The 26,520-nt window shown below is 49.6% G+C and overlaps 1 protein-coding gene and 2 long non-coding RNA genes across 3 annotated transcripts; 1 reads left to right on the forward strand and 2 right to left on the reverse strand.

The window, feature by feature from the left end:
* Positions 1–539: 539 nt before the first annotated feature.
* Positions 540–4,435, reverse strand: LOC311436558. Its single transcript, XR_014692942.1, has 3 exons — positions 4,323–4,435; positions 2,321–2,451; positions 540–1,599 (listed from the first exon to the last, which is right to left on the reverse strand). It is a non-coding gene; the product is annotated as an uncharacterized lncRNA (long non-coding RNA).
* Positions 4,014–8,375, forward strand: FOXI3 (forkhead box I3; the record flags this gene model as incomplete). Its single annotated transcript, XM_084518825.1, has 2 exons — positions 4,014–4,728; positions 6,826–8,375. The coding sequence occupies 2 exons, from the start codon at positions 4,014–4,016 to the stop codon at positions 7,413–7,415; spliced, it is 1,305 nt and encodes a 434-aa protein (XP_084374951.1). The 3' UTR covers positions 7,416–8,375.
* Positions 8,376–16,728: 8,353 nt separating this feature from the next.
* Positions 16,729–18,119, reverse strand: LOC311436537. Its single transcript, XR_014692920.1, has 2 exons — positions 17,784–18,119; positions 16,729–17,653 (listed from the first exon to the last, which is right to left on the reverse strand). It is a non-coding gene; the product is annotated as an uncharacterized lncRNA (long non-coding RNA).
* Between the last annotated feature and the right edge of the window lie 8,401 nt (positions 18,120–26,520).

Genomic DNA, 26,520 nt, shown 5'->3' on the forward strand with positions numbered 1-26,520 from the left:
CCGGTTCTCAGTCGGCAGCCTGCACTGCTTTTAAGGAGACCGTGAGCAGCAACCAGAAACAAAACCCAACCAAGCCTGTTGTCGGTAGCCTGAAAATCGTGGAATGAGGACACCTCCCCAGGAAATGTTGTAGGGTCTGAAAAATCAAGAAAGGTTGAAAGCCTCTGATCTTATCACAAGGTAAGTTGGCAAAATTTGATCGCCAGAACTTCAGTCCAATAGATGACTAGATACAGGGAGGGAGGAATATGCATTATTCTCCTTAGGTAAGGGATAAAAATTACTCCAACCTGTATACACGTACACAGAACACCCTTCCCAGAATCACTGCAGCGAAACATCTATTGCCCACCATCAGATATTCTCTCTCCCTTCCCCATTTATGGAACAAATCAGAGGGTGAGTGAAAAAAAAAAAAAAAAAGAGATTTTCATAGAGCAGATTAATGGATGTAAAGTACAAAGCCTGGGAAGGGACAGGCTTAGCTGTAAATAAGGAAGTGGTACTATGCATGGCCTTAAATTTTATTTGAGCTGTTCTCAGTCAACCCCTTGCTGATATTCTTGAAGAAATAAAGGGGAACCACCATCCTGGACCGCTGCAAGAGAAAAGATAATTCTCCCATATTGTCCCTGTATTCCCGATTTTGTTGGTGTCTCTGGAGAGATACAATCTGCACATGAAGGGTTCTTTTATATCTGGGCCACAGAGCTACTGCCTTGCCTCTTGTCAGCCCTAGGGAGAAAGTGAGACTTATATTGCAAATGCAGCCAAAACAAACCAAACCTGTGGTTCCTGCTTCACTGCAGCAATTCGGAGCCATTGAAGAGATTCTGGTCTCTCCTATGAGAAAAGCCAAGAAAAGCCAACAGCACCCATATGGGCTGTTGGGTCTCACTCCTCTACCACCATCACTGTGGCTAGACCTCAGCATCCTTGAAAAACGGAGAGAAACCCCGCTGGGTGCAGGTATCCGTTCCTGCTGCGAGGCTGGGTGCTCAGGTCTGAAGCATTTTCAGGTTTCCGCGTTCAGCTGTACGCACCTGAGATTCACAGCAGCACTGCTAAGCCTGTACCTACATGTTCGGAGGATAGGTTCAGAGGATAGGGCCTTAGAGGCAAAGACAGTGTCTTACACCAGGGAGAAAAGCGCTGGCCGCAGGAAAGAAAAGGACCAGCACACCCCCAAAGCTGGCGGTGTCACTACCACAACACCGGGACAGGGAGGACCTCGATCTCCCGCAGCACTTTTCCTCAGGAAGCCTTGAAACCTTTTCAAAGGCAGCTCGCTGGGGAGGTTCGCACGTAATCGCAGCTGGCTGGGGATATGCTCCAGCCCCGACTCCCACATGCCATGAGCCCCTCGGCCCCGTGGACCTTGCTGCCATGCTCGCAATGCCAATGCTAACAAATGTCCCAGTGAGTCAGTAATAACAGAGGAATTTCACAGCATTGCTCAAGCCCAGCTCCGAGTCTGCTCGCAGTGATGGACAGTAGCCTCAGCCTCTTACCTTGGAAATGATTTCAGTTTTGTGTTTCGGCACCTGGCTTGCCAGCTTCTCCGCGTGTCTCTAAAAGGCAGACGTCGCCCAGACCTCTCTGGAAAAAAGCACTGTTTGGAAAGCACAGAGGCAGAGCTCTCCTAACATTGCTTTCCTCGTGCCTTGGCAAAAGGGAACAGCAACAGGTTTGTACTGAGAGCCGGCGATGTATTGAGGCAAGGCTGTGTGCTACTCACAGGATAAACGCATTAAGAAAATTAAACATTTTCAAAACCATCACACCATCAAAGCTCCACTTGTTAAAATTAAGTGTTGGTTTGCATATCCATGCCATCCTGGCTATGTAATAACCTCTCCAAAGCTATTTTTGTTTCATATTCCCTAGTGTTTGGGAAAGCATGCTGGAGTTTTCTGAGGACACGCATTTTTATTAGAGCTAATTCAGCATTATTTTCTCACCCATTTCCTTTGTTGGAAGCAGAGGAATCAACTAAAGAAAACTCGAAGGCAGCATACCATGCCTCTGAGGGAAACTGCCTCCCCGCCTCGCAATAGCCAGGCTGCTCCTCTAGATGGCTCTGCCTTTGCCCAAATCCATCAAATCCCTGAAGCAAAAACCCCAATTTCGAGTGATACGGCGATACCGCTCCGGCTCCTCTCCCTCCCTCACCGATTGCAGGCTTTTTAAGTGAACGGATAAACGCTGATTTTATTTATTTATTTTTATTTTTTTTTTTATTTTTTGTAATTTTAGAGAATAATATTTTCAGCTTAGCTCTTCTTTTTTTCTGAGAGGAAAGTCGTGCTTAAAGATCTACCTGCTTCTTGTCCTTCAGATGCCCTTTCTAGCTGTGAGTTGCCGACAAACTTCTTGCTTTGGATGCCCGCTGTCCGGTCAAACTGCAAATGAGCATTTTCCAGCGCGACCCTTCTCCAACACGCTGCAGAGCTGTTAGAAATAATAAATGTTTACAGGCAAGGAAGCAGAGAAGGGAAAAGACACCTTGCAAAACATGATGTGACATTTTCTCCTGCTGCTCTCACTACCCAGATACACGCACACACAGACGGATGGCAACGTCTTTCCCAAAGAGATACAAAATAAAATTGTCAGTAATAGTTGAAGACAGAAAGAAACAAAATAACTATAGAAAAACAACAACAAAAACCCTGCCTTTATGATTAAAGGAGGAAACCCCAAATCATACTTCTTTGTCACGCTCACTTTTAAGTTTTTCTCCATCCCCAAACTTGTCCACTAGTTTCAAAACGAAATAAAGTGACAAAAATCCTCCCATCGTTACATCCCTGCTTAGATCACACAAGAAATGAATATTGGTGATTTGAGCGAGCCCGGGAAAGCTGCCCCGGTCCAGCTTCAGGGTTTTACATGTGTTTTTTAAACTGTTTTATCGAAGAAATAAAACGAGGGGACTTTCTCCAAACAGTCTTCTCTTCCCCAAGCCCCGATGTCACATCAAGGCACCCGGTGCTGGCAGCCCGGGGGCTTCGCACTTGTACCTTGGAAGGGGATTTTTACCCATTTTTATCAGCAGAAAACGGAATTGAATAACAATCATATTTAAGTCCCGGGGATTTACATCTCCAAAGGGACTGACAAAGGCTCTCTAAACTCTCCTGCACCATCGGCCGTAGTTTTTTGCGTCTCTCCGTGTGCTTCTGGTGTTTGTCCCGGACGAGAGGGGCTTCGCATCCCCGCAGCTTCCCCTATAAACCCCGCGGTGCCGGACCCCGTGAATCCCAAGGGCTTCCCCCTTCAAAAGGACCCACTTTCCCTAAAATCCCCCCCTGCACGCAGATAGGCGAAAATCAACTTTTATTAGCCCTTTCCTCCCGCGGTACGAGCGCTGGATGCTGTTTGTTTGTTTGTTTGCTTCATTTCGGGCAATTCCTTCTCCTAAAGCTCAATTAGGCGCGATCTCAGCGCCGGCTAAATGAGGATTTGAAGCGATTTTCACCCTTCGACACCCGTCGGGGCACCCCCGGCGGTGCCGATCCCCCCCAAAACCCCCGTTTTGGGACCGGAGGGCTCAGGGACGATCGCCCCCGGGGGGTGCGGGGGCTCGGCGCGGAGACCCCGGGGAGGGGGCGGCGGGGCCGGGAGGGGAGGGATCCCTCCGGGGGCCAAATCCCACAGCTCCCCCCACCCCTGCCCAGCCGGGTCCCTCCCCCATGGCCGCTTTTGGGGCCCGGCCTTGCCCCCCTCCGCCTCCGGAGCCGCGCTACTGGCTGCGCCCCGCGGCCGCGGGCGGGGAGGCCGGGCACACGGGCAGCGCCTATAAGGCAAGGCGCTCCGCAACCCCCCTTTGGGATTTTTATTATTATTATATATATATATTTTAATTTTTTTTTTTTTTTTGTCGAGAAGGTGGGGGGGGAGGGCGGTGGGTCCAGGCCAGAAGAAGAAGGAAGAGCCGAGATTTTTTTTTTTTTCGGGGGGGGGGGAGGGAGAGAAAGAAAGCTCCGGCCGGCCCTGCATGGCCAGGGATTATGAGCGCCGGTGAGTTGCAGCAGGCGCAGCCCAGACCCTCGGCGCCGGCAGCCGCCCCGGTGCCCCCTCAACCCCGCAGCGCTCAGGAAGCCCCCGAGATGGCGGTGTACTGCGGAGAAAACTTCAGCGTCTACCCCCAGCCCAGCCTCCACCCGCCCGGCGCCGCCGCCGCCGCCGCCGCCGCCGCGGCCGCCGCCGCCGCCGCCGCCGCCTCGTCGGGGCAGCGGGCGGGCGGCTACGGGCTGGGGGATTACGGGGCTCCCGCTAACGCCGGCTACCTGTGGGGCATGAACAGCCCCGCTCCCTACCTGCAGGGCCCCCCGCCGGGCTCCGCAGCGGCTGCAGCAGCAGCAGCCGCGGCTCCTTTCTTGCCGCCGGGCTCGTACGGCTGCTCGAGGGGCGGGCAGCTGGTGGGCTCCCCCCCGGCCCCCGGGTCGCCGTCGGCGGGCGGCGCGGAGCTGAGCTGGCTGAGCCTGGCCAGCCAGGAGGAGCTGCTGAAGCTGGTGAGGCCGCCTTATTCCTACTCGGCGCTGATCGCCATGGCCATCCAGAGCGCCCCCGAGAGGAAGCTGACCCTCAGCCACATCTACCAGTACGTGGCCGAGAACTTCCCCTTCTACAAGCGCAGCAAGGCGGGCTGGCAGAACAGCATCCGCCACAACCTCAGCCTCAATGACTGCTTCCGAAAGGTGCCCCGCGACGAGGACGACCCCGGTGAGGCCGGGCGCGGCGGTGGGGGGCGGGCGGAGGGCGCAGAGTCCCCCCCTGGGGTCCCCGGGGAGAGGGGACCGGGCTCCCGTGTCCCCTTCAGGGCTCCCGTGTCCACTCAGGGCTCCCTTGACCCTTTCAAGGCTCCCGTGTCCCCTTCAGGGCTCCCGTGTCCACTCAGGGCTCCCTTGACCCTTTCAAGGCTCCCGTGTCCCCTTCAGGGCTCCCTCGTCCCCTTCAGGGCTCCCGTGTCCCCTCTTTAGGGTTCCCTTGTCCCCTTCAGGGCTCTCTTGTCCATCAGGGCTGACACCGATGACACCAGTTTTGCGTGTCCCCTCGGGGCTCTCTTGTCCCCTCAAGCCCAGCACTGAGGAGAACAGGTTCCCTCGTCCCTTCATGATCAGCGCTGTGAAGGGACCAGGCTGTCTTGTCCGCTCAGAGCTCTCCTGTCCCCTCAGGGCTCCCTTGTGTCCCCTCAGGTTTCCCTTGTCCCCTCAAGCCCAGCACTGAGAGGTTCCCCTGTCCCCTCACAGCCTGCACTGAGGAGACCAACCTCTCTTGTCCCCTCAGGGCTCCCCTGTCCCCTCATGATCAGCGCTGTGAGGAGACCAGGCTTTCTTGTCCCCTCAGGGTTCCCTTGTCCCCTCAGGGCTCCCTTGTCCCCTAAGGACTCCCTTGTCCCCTCAGGGCTCCCATGTCCCCTCATGGTTGGTGCTGTAAGGAGACCAGGCTGCCTGGTCCCCTCAGGGCTCTCTTGTCTCCTCAAGCCCAGCACTGAGGAGACCAGGTTCCCTCGTCCCCATACAGTGGGTACTGTGAGGAGACCAGGATCTCGTCCCCTCAGGGCTCCCTTGTCCCTTCAGGGCTTTCTTGTCCCTTCTGGACTCCCTTGTCTCCTCAAGCCCAGCACTGAGGAGACCAGGCTCTCATGTCCCCTCACAGTCAGTGCTGTGAGGAGATTGAGCTCCCCTGACCCCTTCAAGCTCAGTGCTGTGAGGAGACGAAGCTCCCTTGTCCCCTCAGGGCTCCCTTGTCCTCTCAAGCCCAGCACTGTGAGGAGACCAGGCTCTTCTGTCCCCTCAGGGCTCCCTTGTCCCCTCAAGCCCTGCTCTGAGGAGACCAGGCTTCCTTGTACTCCTCCAGGACAGCCCTGTGAGGAGACCGGGTGCCCTCAGCCCCTCAAGCCTGGTCTCCATGAGGAGACCTCCCCCTGCCTTGCTCCCTTTAGAGGACATGGGGCTCCTTTCGCCCTTTTCACCCCTGCCGCTATCCCCTCTGGAGGTGACGGCTGGCCCCAGCCCTTCGTCCCCCTGCCTGGGCAGGCCGGGTGGGCTGAGGCCAGGAGTGCTGGTTGTGCAAGGCTCGGATCCTTCGGCCGTGATTCACGGCTCCCCTCCCTGCCCCACGCTCACTGGCCCGGCCCCGGGGCACAGCCGGTGCCCAGGAGTGGGCGTAGCGCCCTGGTGCGCTGCCACGGTGCTGGTGAAGCCGGGCAGGGAGGGGACATGTAGGGCTGGGGTCTCCGGGGGGATGCTGTGGGGTCGCTGCTCTCATCAGCAATAGGCAAGAAGCGTGTGGGGACAGCTAATGGCACCTCAAAGTGACACGGCACCTTGTCTGCAGCGCTGCGCAGCGCTGCTGGCCTTGCTGGCCCCTTGGTGGACCTGGATCTGCAGGCCCACCTTCCAGCAGCTCTTCTGAGAAGAGCCGTGGCAGGGTCTCCACTCCGTCAGCCATGGCCGAGATGTGGGTGCCCCTGTTTGCTGTGAGGCAGCCGGAGCCCCGCTTTGTGTTCCCTTCAGCCAGGTCTGAGGTAGAGGTGGGGATCCTCCAGGGAGGTTGAGGCATCTCAGTGGTGGGGAGGTTCTTTTCCGTGTGGCATTAAGGGTCTCATGGACATCAGAAGGGGACATAGGAAGGTGATAATGTCTTGGGGCCAGGATTTGTGTTCTTGTACTGGACAACAGGCAGAGGAAGAAAATTGTAGGAGAGGTGCGGGTGCTGTGCTGATGGGGCAGAGCATGAATATTGCTTATCTTTCTGCAGCAGGTCTCGCTGTCACAGAGGCTGACTTTCTCTCTTCTTTCTCCTGTTTCCCACCAGGGAAAGGAAACTATTGGACCTTAGATCCCAACTGCGAGAAGATGTTTGACAACGGGAACTTCCGCCGCAAACGCAAGCGGCGCTCGGAGCCCAACACCCCTGCGAGCGCGTCTGCAGCCTCCTCTCTTGGGGCCCTGAAAACAGAGGAAGAACGACCCATTGCAGCTGGAGGCAAACCGTGTGGAACCAGCCCACCCCCGGAGCTGGACCCTTCGCCTTCCGCCAGGGACCATCCGAAAAGCTCCTCTCCCTCCGGTATCATTTCATCCACCCCCAGCTGCCTCAGCACCTTCTTCAGCGGCATGAGCTCCCTGAGCGGCGGAGGCGGCCGGCTGACAGGGGGGCTGAGCAGTGACCTGCATCACAGGAACTTCTCTGCTGGACAGCTGAGCAGTGGCACTTTCACCCCTTCCAGCAGCTCTTCTCAGGAGGTGCCTTCGCCAGAACAGCTGCAGCGAGTTGCAGGACCTTCCCCTGCCTACTACAGCTCCTTCCACCCCAGCAGCGGCAGCCAGGGAGCCCAGTACAACCACTACTACAACTTCACGGTTAACAGCCTCATCTACACCCGGGATGGAACAGAGGTGTAGGGCGCTGGGGCAGGCAGCCGGCGAGCGCTGCAAAGGGAACGGGAGATGCAGGCGTGTTTGGCAGCACGGAGGACCGTATGCTTTTGGCAAACAGCATTTCAATGTGGACACTTCCCGGGAGTTCTCCCAGGAAGACAGAGCTTCTCACCTTTTAAAACCAGAACGCCCCACGAACACCAGCAGAAGGCAGATGCAAAGTCTTTTCTCCATCCTGGAAAACGTTAGGTGCTTTAGATGGCTTGCCGTCTGAGCTCTGCAGATGAAAGTGAACTGAATTCAAGTTTTCTGAGGTTTCGAATCCTGAATGTAGAATAAGAAGCTGAAAAACTATAACCATTAAACGATATCAGCAAGAACCCAGTAGACATCCAGTGAGTCTTAGAAGAGAACAGGAAAAAAAAAATGAAGAGATTTCTTATGAAGTGCCTTGTACAATGTATTAAAAATTTCTTCTGCCAGCAGTTGCCTCTGTAAACCCTTTCTCTCTGCCCTGCTCCTGCAATATGCAATGTACAGGAGGACACTTTGGGAAAAAAACACCCAAAACCTCCCCAAAACCCTCAGAGGTTCGCTCTGGTCTTCCCGTGTATGGCGTATTGTACAGCTAGGGCCATGTTTTGTAAAACAATCTTTTTCCCCCAAGCTTAGTACCAAAGATAACTCTAGCCATGCAGCTTTAGCACGAGAATAAACACTGGGGTATTTTTATACATATTTGTATGTAATGTAACTCTTCTGTACATATGTTTCTATGTGGTTTTATATTTGTAAATTATGCTCTGGAGCTGTACTTATTTATAATGTTTTAAACTTTGTTAAAGTTTATTTTACTCCGTTTCCCCTTCTTTTTTTTTGTTGTTGTTGTTTTATTTGTTTTGATGTTTTTGTTGGTTTTGTTAGTGTATTAATGAAACTGTTCAGGCTGAACAGCTGTTGGGAATAAAACGTTAACAATTGTTAGATTTTTTTTTGCCTGGTTGTTCCTCGGTACGTTTGAGGCATTCCGAAGCTCTGCGGGAGACAGGTTTTCCTTTCACGTGGTTTGGGATAAAAGGTGCAAAGATTTATGAACAATTTCATCTGTGCAGTAAGAAGGAAACTGCCCTCAGCTTGAAGGAGATGCATATGAGCTGACTGGCGGCCTTTTGACGTCTCACTCTGCAGAGTGGGCACTCTGGGCTTTTTTTTAGTTGTTTATTTTTGCCAGTGATCTGAATTACCACTTTTTTTTTTTTTTTTCAGCCTGGTTTTGTCAAAATAATAAAAGCTTGCCCAAGTAAAAGAAGGAGGGGCTGCTTCCAGCTTAGCGCTGGCTAGCAGGGGGTAGGTACGAAGCCTGAGCCTGACTGCCTTGGCTCCAGCACTTTGAAAAATCCATTTTTCAAGCTGGATTGCACCTGCCTAAAGGGACGGGTCACCTAGCGGGCCAGGCCGAGCCGTCTGCTGTAAACAGCCGCTCCTGAGAATCCTTCCTGATCCCTGCTGCTGGCAGGGGAGAATCCATCCCATAGCATCCCTTCTGCAAAGCCATCAATTCCCAATTCCTGCCGTTTGCATGAGCCGTTTGCTGGGTTCCCTGTGTGGCCACAGAGCGTCGATATAAACGTCTTCTCGAGGAACCCAGCGATGAAGTTAAGCACGAAATTGCAGCTATTAACCGTACCGTGCAGCTGGCGTGATGTAAGGCCATCCCTGCAGGCTATTCGGAAAAGAAAATCGCTGGCAGTGCGATGCAGTGCCTCGCCTCCTCGCTGGCTACCTGCATAGCGTCTCTGCTAGTGATGCAAGACAAACCCCCGGCCCGATCCCAAATGCAAGGAAGCCGTGACGAAACGTCAGATGACTTCCATGTGCTTGGGATCGGGATCAAGCACTTTCCCCAGCCCTGGCCGGCGTTTGGGCAATAACTGAGGCCAGTGGGCGGCTGGCGACTCCTGCCTCATCCCCCTCTCGCTCTCCCCTTCCCAGCAGAGATACAATCTCCCTGGCTTTAGGGGTAATTCCTCCGCGTGCTTGATTTTTAATTGTGTCTCGGGTGATGCCGCGGCAGCGATAACGGGAAGGAGAGGGCAGCTTGCCACTAGCAAAATGCCGAGCTGGTCAGTCGTGTCCTGCCTGGGTTCAGTCACGCCAGGTGTGGCAGAGCTTTGGATTTGGGGCTGCTGAGTTTGATCCAGCAGTGGTGGATCAAACCCTTCGCCCTTTAAAAGAGACAGACCTTAAGCTAAGCCGGGAACCCCTCACCCGTGTCCCCGTGGGACTGTTTCACCCTTCCCAGCTCCACCAGCCTCTTGTCCGACCTCAGCGAGCAGGGCGTGCATCCAGCCCGTGTTCTTCCACCCCGATTTATTTCGGGATTTTCCTTCTGCCGCTTCCACCAGCTGATGTTTCTGCAGGCAGACCCGATAAACGGCGGCTCCTGCGGATCCCAGCTGGTGGGCTAGGCAGAGCAGGGCCAGGGAAGGGTTGATTTCGGCACCTTTCCTGCCCTGAGCACCAAATCCTGCTCCCTCCAGGGAAAGTGAGCCCTCAGCTGGAGTCAGGGCTCCTGCGGCCACGCCGCCCCCAAAGCTGCAGCGCTCATGATAAAGGAACCTGCCCAAGGGACACTTTGAGAGCAGCATTCAGCACATAGGCACCTACTCTGCAGAGGGGAGCCGAGTGAATGAGCTAATGGCAGCCTTTTAGGTTTCCTTTTGTCATTACAAGAGACTCTTCTTTTAATGAGCGACGCCCAGATCTTGGGAGAGCGAGGGCAGGAGGATTGAGTTTAATGAAAGGCACTTAAAAGCGGCAGGGCTATTGTCATGGGTTTGGGGGATTTACCGTGATTCCCCTATTGAAGGAGGGGGAAGACAAAGGCAATTAGCCTGCTGGTCCCACCCTGAGAGCCGCCACTCCCCTCTAAATGCCAAGGCCATGCATGGGCCGGGCAGCTCTCCATGACAATGAGCCTCTTCCCAGCCTGCGCCAGGCCACAGGGATGTGGGGAGAATTATCCATCCCTTGGGGAGGGCTCATCTTGGGGTCCTCTGCTCTTCCCAGAACCACACGATGGCTGAGGTAGAAGGGACCTCTTGCGCTGGTCCTTCTGCTCCAAGCTCTGCCCCAGCAGGGCCACCACGAGCAGGGAGCCCAATACCATATCCAAGTGGGTCCTGGAGATCCCCAAGGAGACTTTTGGGCAACCTGTGCCAGGCTCCATCTCTACCCAGCCCAGCAGGGCTGCCTGGTGCTCAGAGGGAACCTCCTGGGCTCCAGGCTGTGCCAGCAAGATGCCACCTCAACCAGGCTAGCACAGCCATACCAGATGTGAAGCCACAGTTGTGCTGATGACTTCGAGCACAACCGCCTGGCTCCTCAGATCCACAACGCCTGTGCCCCCTCGATGCCCCCAACCAAGGCTGGTGGCTCTCCCAGCTGCTCATCGCACGCACACAGCTCCTACAAAAGGCAGTCTTCACATGCAAAAAGGCACAGTCCAAAGGCGTTTCAAGAGACGCGCTGGATCAGTAACACGGATGCTTTGCTGGCTCCTACGTGTGGCACTTCTCCAGCATGGGGTCGTTTAACTTTGCTCGGCGCTGGCCTTATCAGCGTGCCAACAAAGGTTCGGGCAGGCACCCACTGCAGGTCTGCACTTGAGCTGCTCCACAGTACAAAGGCTTTGCCAGTACAGCTGGATCAGCCCCGTCCCCTAGAGGAGACCCGGCTCCTATCAACAAAGGGAGCTCTCGTGCCAGAAAAAGTTAAACCCCCCACCCCCAGCAAAACCCAATATATTGTGGGGCAGTGGGAGGGGATTCAAGAGGCAGAACACAGCCATCCGCGCTGGGTTTCATCGCCCGCCAACTCTTTTGGAAAGAGGGCTTCAATTACTGCTACTGGCCGGGGACTGCGGTTTGCATCTCCTCTGAAGGAGGAGGCTTTTGATTTGTGCTGTCGCTCACCGAGCCCAGGAAAGCTGGCCATGTTGTGCCCATACAGAAGGTTTTGCTGCCTTTGGTAGACTGGTTGAGGGAGACGTGTCCCCTGCGATCATTAGGGACAGTTCAAACGATGTAGCAGGGTTCAAGGGAGCTGCTCTACTCATCCCCTGCCCTTGTTCCTGCTGTGTTTCTAGCAATGGAAAATCATCAGACTTCTCTAGCCAAGGCCCATCCAGCCCTGCAGATTTCACCTGGCGTTGAATGCAACCAAAATCCTGCCCTTATTCGTGGAGCCACTGGTTTGATTCTGATAGCACATGGAACAAGAGGGCCAAAGCTTCGCTTTGTGGCTTGACCCAAGCGAGGCAAGATAAGAATCAGAACAGGCTGGTGGTAAAATGGGTGGTTGAAGCATCAGCCAGAAACATCTGTGCCAGGCGAAGGCTGAAATTATTGGGAAAATGTTGACAAAAAAAAAAAAAGAAACTAGTTTCACTGTCCTACTAGAAAATCCCTCCAAATCTGATCTTTTATTCCCAATTATTTTTCTCTGATTGTTGGAAGAAGAAAAACACAGATTTGCCTTTTTTCTTTTTCCTTCTTCTTGGCAGAAATCACCATCAAGCCGATCTCCCCCTCCCCAAATGTTTTCTATTATACAGGAGGCTGGTGGAATGTTTTTGACCAAATTACCGAGCGCAATATTCACCTGGGTAAGGTGACGAGAATTTGCCCCTCAAGGAATAACTGAAGTCTAATGTAAAACATCAAAGGTGTTGTGTTTTTTTTTTTTTTTTTTACCTTATACCTGAGCTATCTCTGAATCATATCAAATAATCTTCTCGTTTCATAACACCATACAATGCAGGCTAAAAGTGTATGTGATCTGCTTTGTGTACTGCTGAATGGATGATTAAACTGTCTCACCCGAGGGATATTCATCCAGGGCCTGCCCCAAACACAGTGAAGTCAGGGGAAAGACTCCCACTGACTTCAGAGGGCTTTGGAGCAGACCCATAATCAGCCCGGCTCTAATATACTTCAGGTGGTGTCTACGAGACTGCCCCGGGACACATAAAAGGAGCTCAAGATTGCACAGTTGTGAATTAAACATCGCGAGCCTGATCCAGGCAATTGGCTGCTGGAGGAGAGCGGAAAGCATCTCCCCTGTCCACCCAGGCTCTTAGGATCATTTTCCCTTCCCTGCCCTCCATTGTGTCTGGGATTTATTGACAAAGCAAAGCTCTCGCCATGCGCCCGGGCCATGCTTGCAATAAACGGTGACAAATCAGGTCAGGATGGATGGTTAATCGGCCCCGGACCTCTTCAAGTGGCGCTGGGTTTTATATCTCATTAAATAGCGGAGCTGCTGGGCTGTTCCCTGGGCTCACATCTCACCCTCCACCTTCGGGGTGACCACAGCTGGTGATCCTAAAGCAGGAAAAGGGAACACAACGGGGGGGAGGAACTGCAAAGACCTCATCTTTGGGGAGAAAGCGCCTGGACTGCAGAGTATAGGAGTGCAGGAATATATGTTAGGGAGGTGACACTGTATGGTGCAGTCTTTCCTAGGCAACGACCTTTTGGCACTGTTGGAGATAGGACAAAGGCATCAGCAGCCCGATCCAACAGAGCCATTTTGTGCTCCTATATCAGTCGCCGTGTAGCTGAAAGCATCGTTTCAAGTTTCCATTTAGCACCGGCCAGTGCAGAGCCAGCCCTATCGATTTGGAGGAGCACTGAAGATGCTCAGCTGGCTGCTGCAGTCTCACCCTAAAAAAAAAAGCTGCCTAAATAAGCACAGACAAGGTGCTCTCTGCGGGTGCCTCTTTCTACCCATCCAACACAGAGGCAGCCTGAAGAGAGAACTTAGGTCAAGCTTTTAGACCTCCCCTAGGACAGCAGCCCTGCTGCATCCTAAGCTGGGTCAACAGTTTGGAAATCATGAGCCCAATTCTTTACTCACCAATAGCATCAAAACCATCAGATGTCTTAGGGGCAGAAGGTTGGACAACGTTTGCTGGGCAATGGGAGAGCAAGAGTCACTAGAACAGAGCTCATCTCGAGTTCATGGGAGTGGAATCAGATCCTAGTGAGGACACCATGAGTTTGTGGCTTTCCCACAAGTCAGCAAGTCACAATAAACCGTAGTCTCCTGGTGGATCTTGAGCCAGAGCTCTCAGCTCAGGATAAAGGTATGGATTGCTTTGTCCCTGCCTGCATGTAAACCTGAGCAAGGTAGTAGAGGGCAGCTCAGTTAGGTGGCCAAGACAGCATGAGCCTAAATGTGGATGTATATACAAATATATACGTACACACATTAGTGGCTGTTGTCAAAATATAATAATTTGGTGGAGAAAAAACAAAAACAAAAACAAAAACAAAAACATTTTCTTCCTCTCCAGCATTTGCAGCCCGTCCTTTGCAGCACGCGGGGAAGCAGAGCTGACAAGACAGCAAGGAGAGCCTTCAAAGTACCAGGGAATGTGTTCAGTGTAATTGAACAAGGGATTGTATTTGTTTTAACTATCCTTTGCAAGGGATATGTGAGCAGTGGTAAGCCTAGAGCAATGTGCATGTTCTGGATGTTAAAGTCATTTATCATAACTCTTAATGCTGCTTCTTTCCAGCCAGCAGCTGCTCGTCACAATGCGAAGCCTCGTTCCCCCTGTGGAAATACGACAATCCAAAGAGACAAACAAGCATGACCAAGGAAGTGTCACTGTCCCTGTTTTACCACCAGGGGTCAAGGAACATCACGGGGAAGTGATCTGCTGCAGATTACAGCGTGCCACAGCAGAGATAGGGATCACATCTGCAGTTCCCAACGCCTCCATCACAAAACTGGCCTGCCCCTGCCAGGTCAGCCTGAAACACCGTGGCACAGTTTGAAAGCCATCCTTCCTTGGCGTTGTTACAGGAAAGCACCACAGACCACATTTCTTGCCTAAATCTTACATATATCTGCTTTGCACAGAAGCATGGATGCTGCTGGGTGAACATTGCTCCTGCTTAGGGGATCCAGTGGCAGATGATTTTCCTCGCTCCAAACCACAGAAGTCAACTCATCAGGGACTGGTTCTGTCCCAGGGGATTTTCATAGTGTGTAAACCCTGTTCTTAACCACAGGGCAAAAGGAAATGTGCTGAACCCGCCAGAATTACTACCAGCAGCTGGGCACTGCAGTGACCAGAAATATGTGATCGGTTCCCATGCATCTCAATCTGCTCAGGTTTTACAGCAGCAACGTTTAGTTTGCACAATGTTATCTCAGAAGAAACGGTTAAAGTGTGTTCTGCCATGAACCCTGTTCAGGAGATCTGATAACCTAATTGCAGCAGTTCAGGTCCCTTCTATACCCCCGGCACAACCACGTTTGCATCCAGGAGTGATACGGATCTGCTTCAGCCCGGTTTGAGCTCTCTCCAAGCAGCCTTGCTCCCCGTGAACACACACTGCTTGCTCTTGTGCACCTCCACACAGCTGCTGCAATGCTCTGAGAGCGTCTGCCCTCCCTGTTCTCAGAGGGGTGCAGAGCTATGTCCTCCAATTTTTGGTGGATGGATGAGCCTCTTGCTGCTAGGGGATATGTGAGCAGCGGTGACCCTAGAGCAACGTGCATGTTATGGATGTTGAAGTCATTTATCATATCATCCATGTTACGGATGTTCAAGTCACTTATCATCCAGTTTCCACCAGGAGAAAGTGATGCTCATTGCCACTGCAGGACGGATGCTGGAAGCACAGGGGTGGTGGCTTCTGAACCAACCTTGAAAGTGATTTTTGCCTGGCCAAGACCTCATGGCCAGATCCTCAGCTGTATTGGTCCAATAGATACAGAAAAACACATCAACTTGCAGCAGAGGAATTGCTTCAGAGACTCCTCTGCCTGTACAGAGAGTATTTTTCCTGCTTGTTACAGGACTTGGACACCCCACTCGCTTGCAGACACCCACCTGCAGGCATGTACAATTCAGTCTCTTACCTGCGAGCCGCATCCTGCCCTCCCTGCCCACCTACACGCCTGGCTGTCAGATCCCCACCAAAACTCAACTCTCTGCTAAGGGTGGGATCAGTTTCACCAACTTCAGGTGTTTCCAGCACAGACATCTCCATCTGAGCTCGTCACCTTTGCCTCCCTTTTGAGCTGAAGCAGAGAAATCGGTGCCATGCACCCGATTTGCCCTTTGCGGTCTTCTTCACGAATAGATGAATTGCTCCCTAGATTTAGTGGTCAGCATTGTTTCTTGGAGTCCATCATCTCTAGTCCTAGGAGAAAATCTCCCTTCTCCCTTTCCAGGGGCCAGTGGGGACATAGTGTCCTCTGTGTTTTCCGTCCCCTCCTCAACACTTTCAGCTGCTAAACCATCCTTTCACATCGTGTTTCCAACACCTGGCTGGTCTAGAAAAATCAGGACTGGGCACACCAGCGATGGTGGGTTACACCAAATCACAGCCAGACTTAAATCCCTCCCAGTTTATAAAGATTTTCCAAAGCTTGACTACATTTCTAATTGTCCCACCACCTGTATTGAAATGTACTGTACATGTTAATCTCCAATTCTTTCCTCTTTCTACAATCTTTTCAATTTTTCCTGCACTCAGGCAGTAAATCCAATTAGGTCCATGGGTGTTAGTGCAGAGCCAAATTTGCTTTTTCAGCTCCAGACATTAATGCACTACCAGAAAGCAAAGCTTTTTCTTTTCTTTTCTTTTCTTTTCTTTTCTTTTCTTTTCTTTTCTTTTCTTTTCTTTTCTTTTCTTTTCTTTTCTTTTCTTTTCTTTTCTTTTCTTTTCTTTTCTTTTCTTTCCTTTCCTTTCCTTTCCTTTCCTTTCCTTTCCTTTCCTTTCCTTTCCTTTCCTTTCCTTTCCTTTCCTTTCCTTTCCTTTCCTTTCCTTTCCTTTCCTTTCCTTTCCTTTCCTTTCCTTTCCTTTCCTTTCCTTCCTCCTTTCCCTTTTCCCTTTTTCCTCTCCTCTCCTCTCATTTTTCCTCCCCAAATGCTCCCAGCAGTAACACAAGTCCTCCTGTTCTGCTCCTTTGCACGTTCCACTTTCTTGTGTAGGCTGAAACCGCTGGAGGTAGAGGTGTGGCAGTGATGTTTGATCTTATTTCACATTAAAACTCTTCCACCGAGGGCTGATCCCCCCACCCCACGCACACCTTCATCTTGAAGAGCATCCCACTCCATCAGGGCTCCTGCGGGAATGAACAAGCAGGGAAGGTAACACCCGCTGTAAGCAGGGCTGGCAGGATCGAGCCTCGAGCAAGCTGCCATCCCCGCAGGCTGCAAAATCTGTAGCCTCCTCCAAAATAGAGGTGAACGTGATGACACTGCTTTCAGAGAGCTCGTGCAGTTCATGTCTCAAAGCGCATTCTGGCTCCAACAGAGGATAAAACTTCACCAGGGCCAGCATTTTGCCTGTGTCTCCCTCAGAGGAGTATTTCAGCACTGCCCAGCTTGTCCCTGCTTTATTCCTCTAAAGGCAGAATTACGCACCTATTCTGTAGCCTTTTGACTTCCAAAATGCAAATGAATGGGAATTATGCAGTGTTTGATTATATAAAATAGCGAGGTACTTGGAGAATGTGTGTGTGCTAGGTCCTGATGAAGATGGATCAGGCACGAGAGAGCTGTCAGGGAGGCAGCAGAATTGTCTCTGGGACTCTTAGTGGGATTTAAGCCTTCCTTTATCTTATTGAGATCCTTCTTTTGTGGCACTGGAGAGCTTTTTTTTTTTTTTTTTTTTTTTTTTTGTTACAACTGCTGATTTGCTGATTAGTTTCCTCCCTAAATGTTTTGAACTTCCCTACAAGGGAACAGCACTCCAGACCTTCAGCTTTCAGCTGCCTACCTGGGAAGCACCTGGTCTTTTTAATGCCCACGGTTCTCTCTCAAATAACAGAAGGAAAAATGGCTCCATGAAGGCTCACTTTAGACTCAAATAACAGAAGTAAAACCCACTCAATTCAGGCTCACTTTAGAGGTGGTAAGCAGAGCAGGGAAGACAGGGAAGATCATGTCTGTCCTCAGGGCATAGGGAGCTCACCCATCCCCAGCTGAGCACGGATTTGGGAGCTGAAGCACCAGTCTAGGTCTGGTTCCTGTGATGCCATCGAGCTTTTCCTGGAGAAGAAGCACCACGGAGGCCTCGTCCATGGTGTTTCATTCATTGTGCACTGGCCAGCGGAGGAACCAGATCTTGGCTCCTGCACCACAGCTGCCATCCCCACCACTGGTGAACAGCCAGAGGTCAGTGGCTCTTCTTCAGGTTTGCCTTCTCCATTGTGTCAGACTGGGATACTTGGACCTGTAGAACACACAGGCAGCTATGGAAAAAAAAAGTTTAGAGAAGACCAACAAAGAAGCTGATAGTGAGTGACGGGGAGAGTAATTCAGTGTGAATAACACGGCAGACAAGCAAGAAGCATGACCAATACCTGCAGGTATGAAGAGTCAAAGGACGCTGAGAAATGCAGAGGATTGTGTTAATGGGGATGAAACTAAATGCAATTAGCTGAAATACATCATTCATTGCCAGCTGCCAGGGGAAGAGGATGCTAACATGGAGAGCTACTGGGAGAAAAAGATGACACGAAGCTCCCCACCTGAGCCACTTCAGCCTGCACAAGACAGCATCAAACACTAAAGCCAGCACAGACCTGTGATGAAGAATAAATTCTTAGGTTGCTTCCTAGCTCCAGCATCTCCAATATTTATGGCACTTTTAGAATAATGTTTGCTACAGACCCCACAAAATTCCCTATTGTGGGAATGCTGAAGGTTTCTGAGGCTCTGTGGCTCCTATAACTGTTTCTAGCTGACCTAATCTTGAAGGCACCTGACATCACATCAGTGACAACCTGCTGCCTGGTGTTTTGAGTAAACAGCCTGTGATGTTTCTCCAGCTGCCTTCTGAGGATGAGTAGCTGTGAAGATGCACTGCCTTCATTTCACCCACCTGTGCTGTGCTCACACGGAGCGCAGGAGTCCTTACACCAGGAAACCACTGCATCTTCTAAAGCCTTGGAAATGTGCTTCACGAGTATTGATCTCTTTGCCTAAGTGCTTTTCTGGCCTTGCTGTATCTGGGCTTTCAGACTGTGGGAAAGGACAGTCTTTTCCCCTCCTGTTTCATGGGGAGGTACCTCTTGTTTTTGTCTAAGCAAGCAGGGCTTTTTGTTCATATGTTGGAGTTGTTGGCAGGGAGTTTTGTGAGGTGAGGAGTTCAACAGTTGGTTGTGAAGTGGTATTATTCAAGGACTTTTTTTCCTCTTGATGGCTCAGATGGCCTCACTCTGCCTTCCCTTTGACTCTGCTGGATATTAAAGGTGAAGGCACCTTCCTCCTGAAAGATGGCATGGAGCCTGGATGTCACCCCACCTGAAGGCACACAGCCCGATCTTTGGCCAGATGCAGCAAAAGGTTGGAACCCTTTTCCCCAGTGCATTGCTAGACCCCTGGACATCTCCTGGAGGCCTTCCAGACAAGCCCAAGCATGGCTTCCTCACCCAAAAAAAAAATGAATGACCACCATCGTTATTGAGTAAGCCAGTGATTAGCTTGTGTTGAACCACTCCTGGTGGGCACGACTCCACTGATGCAGGACACCTCCAAACTGCTCTCATGGTCACTCATGGTGGTTAGCAGTAGAGGCTCCTGGTTTGGTTCACCTTCTACTGAAACATCTGTCTTTCTGCAATCACAAGAGGAGATGGTTCATTAGAGGAGCCACTGCTACCTCAAGACCCTACCTGAATGTAACGGAGATTCATCTTGGACATTTCTTCATGGTGGATCACTTAAGAGTGATTCTGTCCTATTCATATTATGTGTAGTTCTAACTGTGGTATATATGGGTTATCTTTGGCTTCAGGGTCATGGCAATGTGGTGGCAAAGTGCCCTCAACATCCAAAGTATCTTGTGGTTGGATAATATCTGCCCATTCTCGATTCACAAGGATATGTGACATAACCTGGACTTCACCTGAACATGAGCCGTGGTGGCTAGGCACCCACATATTCCCCTGCTCCCATGTCCTGCCACTGTAAACACAGATAATCCCCGGCTCATGCTCACTCAGTCCTTCTGAAAGCTCCTCATGGGCTTGAATTTAAGCTCTGCTTTATGACCAAGGGAGCACAATCCTTGCAAAGCCCCAGTAATCATAATACGCAGAGGCAGAATTGATACATGTGGGCTTTTTCTATCACTCAATTAAATGGTTAGTTTATGCAACATGCCGTCTTTTTGAATCAAAGCTGGGTCACTGTTAGGCTGAGGTAACATTAATTATTTTTCCGCTTGTCGGATCCCATGAAAAGGATGTGAAAATGGCCTGTTTATGAAAGAGTGCGGGCAAAGGCTGTGAGCTGATTATGTCAAACATATTCAAAGCTTCCTCTGCAAAAGGGATTGTGATCAACAAAGCATAGCCCACACCTGCACCCATTTCACAATGAAAGCTGTGAGGGCCACAAAGCTATTGGGGAAAAAGAGAGGTTGCATTAACCCTTTTGGGCAACAGGGACCTTTCCACTGTGAGATTTGCACATGCACACAAGTTGATTTTCTCTTTCCCTCAAGTGGCTCCCAAGAACACTACCCTAGGAACAAAACCAGACTTCTCCATCTATTTTTGTTCATGCATAGTTTTTTTCTAAACTGGTTAAAAACATCAGAGTACCCCATTTACTCCTGCTCTTTGCTGATCTCCATGGGAAGTTGCAGAGAGGAGCTACACATGCCAGGAGAGCAATGCAAGCTCAGACCCCAATCCCAAAAGAAGTTTTGTACAGGCTGATCCTGGCACCCTCAGGACAAGCAGCTATGCATGAGGAGCACACTGCTGGAGCCAGGCCATCTCCTTAATAACAAATTTAGCTGCTCAGAAGGCAGGAAGGAGAGATGTGCTCTCAGAGGAAGTCAAACTGGAAGCTAACTGCAGGGAACTTATCCCATTTTCTGGCAACTCTGTTGGTTATACAACTGGATAAGATGGTTTGAGTGGAAGGTTGGACTAGAGATGTCCTGTGTTCCCTTCCAACCAGGTGATATTGTGATATGCAAAGTCATGCTCTCACGAGCCCTCATCACTGAGGGCAATTTTGCATCTGCTGGTCAGCAAGGGAATATGGGACTCGGGGAATCACAGAACCATGGAATCATAGAATATGCTGAGTTGAAAGGGACACACAAAGACACTGAGTCCAGCTTGTGACTCCACACAGCACCGCCGAAAAATCAGCCCATATGTCTGAGGGTGTTGACCAAACACTTCTTGAACTCCGGCAGGCTCAGTGCTGTGGCCACGTCCCTGGGGAGCCTTTCCCAGTGCTCAACCACTCTCTGGGTGCAGACCCTTTCCCTAACACCCAGCCTGACCCTCCCCTGTCCCAGCTCCATGCTGTTCCCTTGGGTCCTGTCGCTGTCCCCAGAGAGCAGAGCTCAGCACCTGCCCCTCCGCTCCCCTGTGAGGGAGCTGCAGGCCGCCATGAGGCCTCCCCTCAGCCTGCTCTGCTCTGGGCTGAACAAACCAAGGCACCTCAGCCACTCCTCACATCTTGCCCTCTAGACCCTTCAACATATTTGTAGCCCTCCTTTGGACAGTCTCTTATAGTTTTATGTCCTTCTTATATTGTGGCACCCAAAACTGCACCCTGTACTCAAGCTGAGGCCACCCCAGCACAGAGGAGAGCAGGACAATCCCTTCCCCTCACCAGCTAGCCATGCCATCCCTTGGCCCTTCTGGCTGCCAGGGCTCTAACAAAAAGCACCACCAATCCTCTCTGCAGACTCAGTATTTGTTATTCCTGCAGGCAGGAGATGGAGATCTCTGATCTGGGTAGCAACACTGAGGGAATTGGAGTTACACCATGTGTGGCCTCCCTTGCCACGGTGCATGCTCAAAAGGCCAAGCAGGAGCATCCACCCAGTGTTTTCCTGCAGCACCCCAGGAAAAGTGCTAGGGGACTGCTGGCTTTAGATCACTTTGAAGATATTACCGTAATCTAAACAGCGGGCAAGGGCTTGTTTTTCAGCTGCTTTCTCAACTGAGGGAAATAGAAGTGTGAAAAGGGACAAGCACGCAGGCAGAGTCTGATGACACCTCAAAAAAAGACTTATTAAGTTATATTAAATCCCTGTGAGGACACTTTTGTCCCACTTTTGTCCCAAAGTTCTTTATCTTTGGAAAATTGCAAAGAGGTAGTTGAAATAGCCATCACTTTGCCTCCAAATTAGAAGGATCTCATCAGGGACACTAAAGATGGCCAAAGTTCAGGTCACACTTAGCTAATGTGGATGAAATCCCCATCAGCAGATGAGCCCTGTGAGAAACTCCCTTGAAGTTAACTGAAGTCAACCATTGCATGAGGGAGGTAAGATCTACCACAGGATAAAATAATGCTAAAACTTCAAGTTTCTGTTCATTTTCTCTGTGGTTCAACAGATTTCTTTTTCTGGTTCCTGTGCCAAGTCAATATTGTTTTATGGGAAGACCTGGGACAATCCTTTAATTCAGCAAAACTTCTACTGATTAATGTAAGAATTATGCATTAATAAGGGTGCTAATTGCATTTACTCTAATTAATGCTTCTGAGAGAAGGTCTAGAAAAGCCCTGTTCAGCTTTGCATAATATAAAAACAGATTAATGAAAAACTCCATCTGACTTTTTTCAAGGTTGAAGTTTTCCTTGATTCATTTCACATCATGACAGCAAAAACCGTTCCTCTTTTAAGTATTAACACACAGTATGGAGAAAATGTAATTTCAAATCACAATAAACCTCTAAAAACCTGGTGTCTTAGAATCCCCATGTTGGACTTCAGAGTCTAAAGGTGAATTGCTATAAAAAGCATTGGGTAAATGTTTTGACTGGGTTGTAGTCTTTGGTTGGGTTGTAATCTAATCTCTGGGTCATGTTAATTGGAAGTGGGTAAGAAAGCAGGGTATGTTACAAAGCGATGTCAACGACTCTAGGTAAGGCAGTGAGTAGCTCATTTTCCATCATCAAATATTCTAAAAGATACTTTAACCTTGTTTGGTAACAAACAATCTAACAAAGCTTCCAAATACCTAATCTATTAATCCTCATAATTAGCATAGGTCAAGAAAAAGTAAGTTTGGTAAACATAAACTCAACTAAGAAGCTAGTCTTGAATAATGTGAACAGCAATCATTGGAACAATTATAACCTTTCAAAAATCATTCTATTTTCTGTTGATAATTAAAATCTCTTCCCTCAGAAGTACAAAATAAGTTCAGATACTTAAAAGGAATGGAAAATGAGAACACCTTAGTTCAGCAAATGCTGAGAGCTCTTTTCACAGCACAGTGAAGTCCATGTTATAATTGATGGAGAATATTTGATTATAATTATGTATAAATTTCTCTATAGTGTTTGCAAGGGTCATTACAGAAAATGGACTATGGCTTTCTGCAAAGTAGTGGTTCAGGTTTAAATACACCTCTTCAGAAAAATAGCATTTCCCTCTCACAAGAAATTCTCTTATGTCAAATATTTATTTCTGAAACTGGAATTAAAAGTCAAAATACTATCATTTTTCCTGGAATTAACACTCTGGAAAATGTTCACAAATTGAAAATATCAAGATGAGGACATATTAAGAATATGTGTTTGTTTTTTTTTTTCCTCCAAAATATCAATGATTTAATGCTTTAAATAGTAATTCATGAAAAAATGTTTCATTTTTATTTTGATTTTTTTTCTCCTTATAGTAAAATCAAAAATGTATTAAAAACTGATAATTACACATGACAACTTTGAGGGGAGAAGATGGAGAGCTAGAACCAAACTAGTTTCAAAGGTGACTTAAAAATGATTCTTGAACAATGTAAATACTTTTGAAGAAAAGCTTCTGCTTTTATTAATTGTAATTAAAAAAAATCAACCCCCTGCTCTGGATGACAGCAGATGCTAATGCCAATGGCCCTGTTGGTCCCTAGTAGCTGCTGCATCTTCTTCCCTGCCAGTCCCTGCTCCTGTGGGTTGGACTTTGCCAGCTTCAGGCACTGTAAGATTGCAGTGAAACTGTGTGGATTGGTTCGGACACTATTGCAACACTGCTGCAAGATTTCATGGGCTATCCCCCGCTACATCCAGCGACTTATCTTTTTTCTGAAGAATATTTCTGCCGATGGAGTTCCTGCTTAGGGACCAAATGAGTGAGACTTATCTGATCAGAGGTAGGTGTTTGCCCAGCCAGCTCCTCTGTCTGAGCCAGCCCCCAGGCTTCCTGTCTCATCACGGGAGGGGATCAGGCTTTCTCAGAGCCTGACTCCATCAGTCTTTAATTCAACACCTGCATCTGGCAGATGAAACATGCCCTCCTTTGCTTTGTTGACTGTGGAGGCATAAAGGCAGGGTGGACAGCTCAGAAGTAGGCATCTACCATGCAGACATCTGCAATGAGTCATGCCTATATGTAACTGATTTGGCTAATCCTCTTCCTTTTCCTTGGAAAACCACTAGATCACCAGCCAACACGCAAGCCTTGACCAGGAGGAGGAAAGCACTTAGGCAGTGCCCATCACATTTACCCCCTTTGGCACTTGGAACATCTGCACTGTGAGGCGCCTTTCCTCAAGCTTCTTTATTATTTTTTCTTTTTCTTTTTTTTTTTTTTCTTTTTTTTTTTTTTTTCCCTTTCAGCATGGAACTGTAATGAGGATTCAACCCCTTTAATAGCAAAGATATAGGAACCCCGGAGTGGATATAACTCCAACTAGAGCAGAAGGGAAATCCAGGTAAATGTCATAGGGGCCAATAATAGCATACATTTTTCTGGGCTTGACATACATGTACATACATTGCCTTATTCATCCCTGTCTGTGCAGGGCATCCTTGAAGAACACCATGGACCCTGCACAGCGACCCTCTTCACGTCATATCCAGAAACTCCATCCTCAGTTTGGGTGTGGACAACTATGACATCCCAGAACAACTGTGAAGTGGGAATGGAGTGTCATGGTCATCTGCAGATCGGCAGTGGCTAAGAGAGTATGGAAGTCTCTGAGGAAAGGAGAGGGAAGGGAGGAAAATTATCCTTATACTCTTCCTTCTGTGCATCCCTGCTGTCCTCCTCACCAATGGTGTTATTTAGTGCAATATTTTTAATGTTGGGCTTGAATGTCAATCAGGTAGGAAATGGAGTCAAAAGGTAAGTGCTTGCTTATCTTTAGATTTCAGCCTGGAGGTGCAGCTTCTCCACCTTATTTGTATTTCTCTTTTTTTCCATGTCTTTCTCTAGCCTCTCGAGTGGCAGATGTAGTTACTGTTCAAAGGAAATGTCAGCAGGTCATTTAACAACTTTCCCTCTCCTCCAAGGGCTTGACTCTTAATTATACATGGAAAGATACACAAGAGATTACAACAAGAGCAATAGCAGCCAGCCAAAACCAAACTGATTTATTTATAGCATGTGACATATGGCAACATAAGACAAGATCTCTGGCTTATGGGCATTTTGGCAAGACATGGGCTGGATCCTATGGCAACGCCTTGCATTTGTGCAGCTCCCGTTTCTGCTGCTCTGTCCTGTTTTCTTCTTTCATGTCTCATCTGTAGGTCTTCAAAGAGAGGATCCCAATCTTCCTTGGCCAGTTTTGACATGGACATTGCTTAGACAAACGCCCACAGGTAAGAACCATGCTGCTTCAAGCTGTTCAGAAGATACTGCATATCAAAACATTTTTGCCCCATTTTCCCATAGAGTGAATGAAGACAGTGGTGCTTACCTCTTTTATCCACCTCAAAGGGTAGTGTGAGGGACAGGTAATGTTTTCAAGCGGGTATTTTTCTTATCATGAGGAAAAGGAAGAACATAAGAGCATCCAGTCTGGCTCAGATCACCCCTCTGTCTCCAACATGGCCAAGAGCATGAGCTCGGGGAAGGTGTATCAGGATAAAGAAAGACCCTTGTCTATACCTTTATGCAACCTTCACTTGCTTCCCATTGAGCTGAAATAGTAATAAATGATTGATTATCCCCGTAACTGCCATCCCCTTCTTTCTTCATCCCCGTCTCCCTGGAAGTGACTCACTGTGTGGGACAGGGAAGACAGTAGGCATTTGATATCTCTGGGAAGAGCAGCTCTCAGTCAAAGGCAGTAGGGCAAACCCTCCTTCCTACAAACGGGAAGGGAGCGGAAATTTCCATGGGTGCTCCTGAGTCCCATCAGTCTTGTCTGAAAACCCTCTACCTTTGATTCCAGGGTCTCCACACAATGGGTTTTTAATGCATCGTTCTGCCTTTGATGACTACTGCCAGATTATTTTTCTTATCTGACTTAGGAAAGATCTAACAGGATCAGTTAGCTAGCTCCGGGGTAGGTTCTTTGAAAAGCAATGATTTAACAGGGCTTTCTTTTACCTGCTGTTGGGATTCTCCAAACTTTCTGGTTTATCTGGCTCTCTGAGACACAGTGCTGCCCTCAGCGATGCCCAGATGGGCTTGGTCGAGGAGCTGGCCCAGCCTGAGCCGTGGCTGTAATTCCTGGTTCAGAGGGGCCGTGAATTTGCTGATCCTCATCACGGAGCACAGCTCCAAACACAGACAGAGGACAAGGGAAAACTACTTTGAGAAGGATGGTGGTCCAAGATGCTGGGAGATAGCAATGGGCTGAGTTAATTTGGTCTAAAAACAACTGCCAGAAAGCTGTAGTTGCTCCTTCATCTCTCAGCCCTTCTCATAACGCTCATGGTGGAGGGAGAAGGGACCTCAGCTCAGCCAGAGCTGAATGCCAGTAGATACTCAAACACTCAGCTGGCATGGATGGTCTGGAAGCTGTATGGTTTATTGGGATGGAGAGGAGATCAGTGGCCACCTGAGACGGGTGATCACAAACCAGCTCCCCACTTTAAGAGGGTGGCTGAGACCCTTCCAGGAGAAGCAGAGGGACACAAGCTCACAAAGTCTCAGCTAACAGCAGGCACCTGGGGCTCCTCTGTGGGAAATGTCTCTGTGTTGGACGTGCTGGCCAGTGGCTGATCTAGCTGGAGAAGCTGTGATGTGAAACCAGTGTTTTGTGGCACTGTCACAAACAGAGTGGCTCATGAAGGCTTTGCATGCTTGAGCAGACCTGAGCAATTCACAGTCAGAGCTATCAAAGCAATGACCCAGTGACTTTAACATGCTGTCTAGAATCATGTTCA

This window comes from Aythya ferina (assembly GCF_964211825.1).
Source record: "Aythya ferina genome assembly, chromosome: 4".
Lineage (NCBI taxonomy): Eukaryota > Metazoa > Chordata > Aves > Anseriformes > Anatidae > Aythya > Aythya ferina.